This window comes from Octodon degus, unplaced genomic scaffold (assembly GCF_000260255.1).
Source record: "Octodon degus isolate 3935 unplaced genomic scaffold, OctDeg1.0 scaffold00056, whole genome shotgun sequence".
NCBI classification, from domain to species: domain Eukaryota; kingdom Metazoa; phylum Chordata; class Mammalia; order Rodentia; family Octodontidae; genus Octodon; species Octodon degus.
The window spans coordinates 5,015,510-5,017,372 of NW_004524632.1; the positions used below are offsets into that span (position 1 = coordinate 5,015,510).

Consider the following 1,863-nt stretch of genomic DNA (forward strand, 5'->3'; position numbering starts at 1 on the left):
GAGGTACATCTGCAGCACCTTTTATTCTGAGACAGGGCCTGGCTAGATTGCTCAGGCTGGGGTCAAAATTTGCCATTCTGGCTCAGGCTGGGGGTTGGTGGGATTATAGAAGTGCACCCTCACCCCTGGCCCAGTTCGTTTTCTTTTTGTTTTAAGACAGGGTCTCACTATGTACTTCAGTGTAGCCATGAACTCACTAGCTGGCCTCAAACTCATGGAGATCCTCCTGCTTCAGCCTCCCAAGTGCTGGGGTTACAGGCATAATCTAGCTCCCAGTCCATGCTTGGAAAGGTCAGACTTGGGTTTTTAAACACCGTATGGAGAGAGTATTTACGATCCCCAGGGCGGCTGATTCATTTACTCTTTGTTTTAAAGCCCTGCCTTCCCACCCGGGAGTTGGGGCCAGCTAGCTAGTCACTTGTGGCAGAAAAAAAAGGGCTCCTGGGAGTGCCCTCAGCCACATTTGCGGATGCTACGGAGAGCCCTGGGAAGTGATCCTTGACTCAGCTCGTCCAGCGCCCGGGTGTTGTCATTCCTCACACGTGACTCGGCTGGCGGCGGCGACCTCATAAATCACGGGACTTAATCAGTCGTCTGACTCCACCCCCTCCATTTCTCCTACTGACTCCCCCGCCTCCTTCTAGACGGGGAGGCGGGTAATAAATCGGGGGAGAGGGCGGTGGCTGGAGCCTGGAAAAGCCTCTCCCAAGCTGGCGGGGAGCAGAGAAACAGTTTGGGGAAACGCAAGAAGTGGCGTTACTGCTTTCCCCTTCTTCAGATTGCTTTAGGCAACCCTTAGTTCTCCCCACCTAAACGGTACTATTCTGCTTGGCACCACCGTTCACTCGGGCAGAGCCTCTCCCCGCTATTTTCCATTTTTCTTTGAGCCCAAATCAGCCGTTCTCCAGGGCTCGCTGCGTGACCTTGAGTCAGCCACAACTTCCTTTGTCCGAGAATCAAGGGCCGATCGCTCGCCTATTGTTGATGATTAAATAAGACAGCGCTTTGCGAGCTGTTAAAAAAAAACAAGTAACGCAAACGTTGGCTACGACACGCCTGGACCGCGAGTCCCCCTTCCAGAACTCCTCCCTTTCCTTGGGGATCGCCTCACAAGTTGAGGCTGAGGCTGACACTTCTCCCCACCTTCCGCGCCAAGCTTCTCTCCTTGGAGACGCGCCGGTCGCGCGGCGCCGGATGTTGACGTCACAGCCTTCCTCCGCTGGTGCACGCTGACGCATAGCCCCGCCCCCGGCCGCTCCCGGCCTCCCGCGGGGCCCCGCCCACCGGGCCGACGCGGCGCCCGCCCCGCCCCACGGGTGACGCGTAGCGCGCGCGGCCCGGCCGCCCCGGCAGTTGGTGCAGCGGCGGTTGGGGTGAGTGTGCTCACCCCACCCCTCCCCTTCTCCGGTCCCGGCCCCCACCCTGCCGGGCCCAGCCCCGGTCCCAGTCCCGGTCCCGGCCGGTCCCGAGCCGGCCCGTGCCGCCCCTCCGCCGGCGACGCCCCGGGCCGCCCGCCACCATGGAGCTGGAGGACGGTGTGGTGTACCAGGAGGAGCCCGGCGGCTCCGGGGCCGTGATGTCGGAGCGGGTGTCCGGCCTGGCCGGCTCCATCTACCGCGAGTTCGAGCGGCTCATCGGGCGCTACGACGAGGAGGTGGTCAAGGAGCTGATGCCACTCGTGGTGGCGGTGCTGGAGAACCTGGACTCGGTGTTCGCGCAGGACCAGGAGCACCAGGTGGAGCTCGAGCTGCTGCGGGACGACAACGAGCAGCTCATCACCCAGTACGAGCGGGAGAAGGCGCTGCGCAAGCACGCCGAGGAGGTGAGGCGGCGGCGGCGGCGGCGGCGCGGGGTCGCGGCCCG

The 1,863-nt window shown here is 62.2% G+C and overlaps 1 protein-coding gene across 7 annotated transcripts in view; it reads left to right on the forward strand.

Moving 5' to 3' along the window:
* Positions 1-1,357: 1,357 nt before the first annotated feature.
* Positions 1,358-1,863, forward strand: part of Spag9 (sperm associated antigen 9) — a 124,628-nt gene continuing 124,122 nt past the window's right edge. For all 7 annotated transcript variants that reach the window (XM_023717892.1, XM_023717895.1, XM_023717893.1 and 4 more), the window contains exon 1: positions 1,358-1,822. In XM_023717892.1, the coding sequence (XP_023573660.1) occupies positions 1,520-1,822 (303 nt within the window). In that variant the 5' untranslated portion in view covers positions 1,358-1,519. The remainder of the gene's footprint in view (positions 1,823-1,863) is intronic.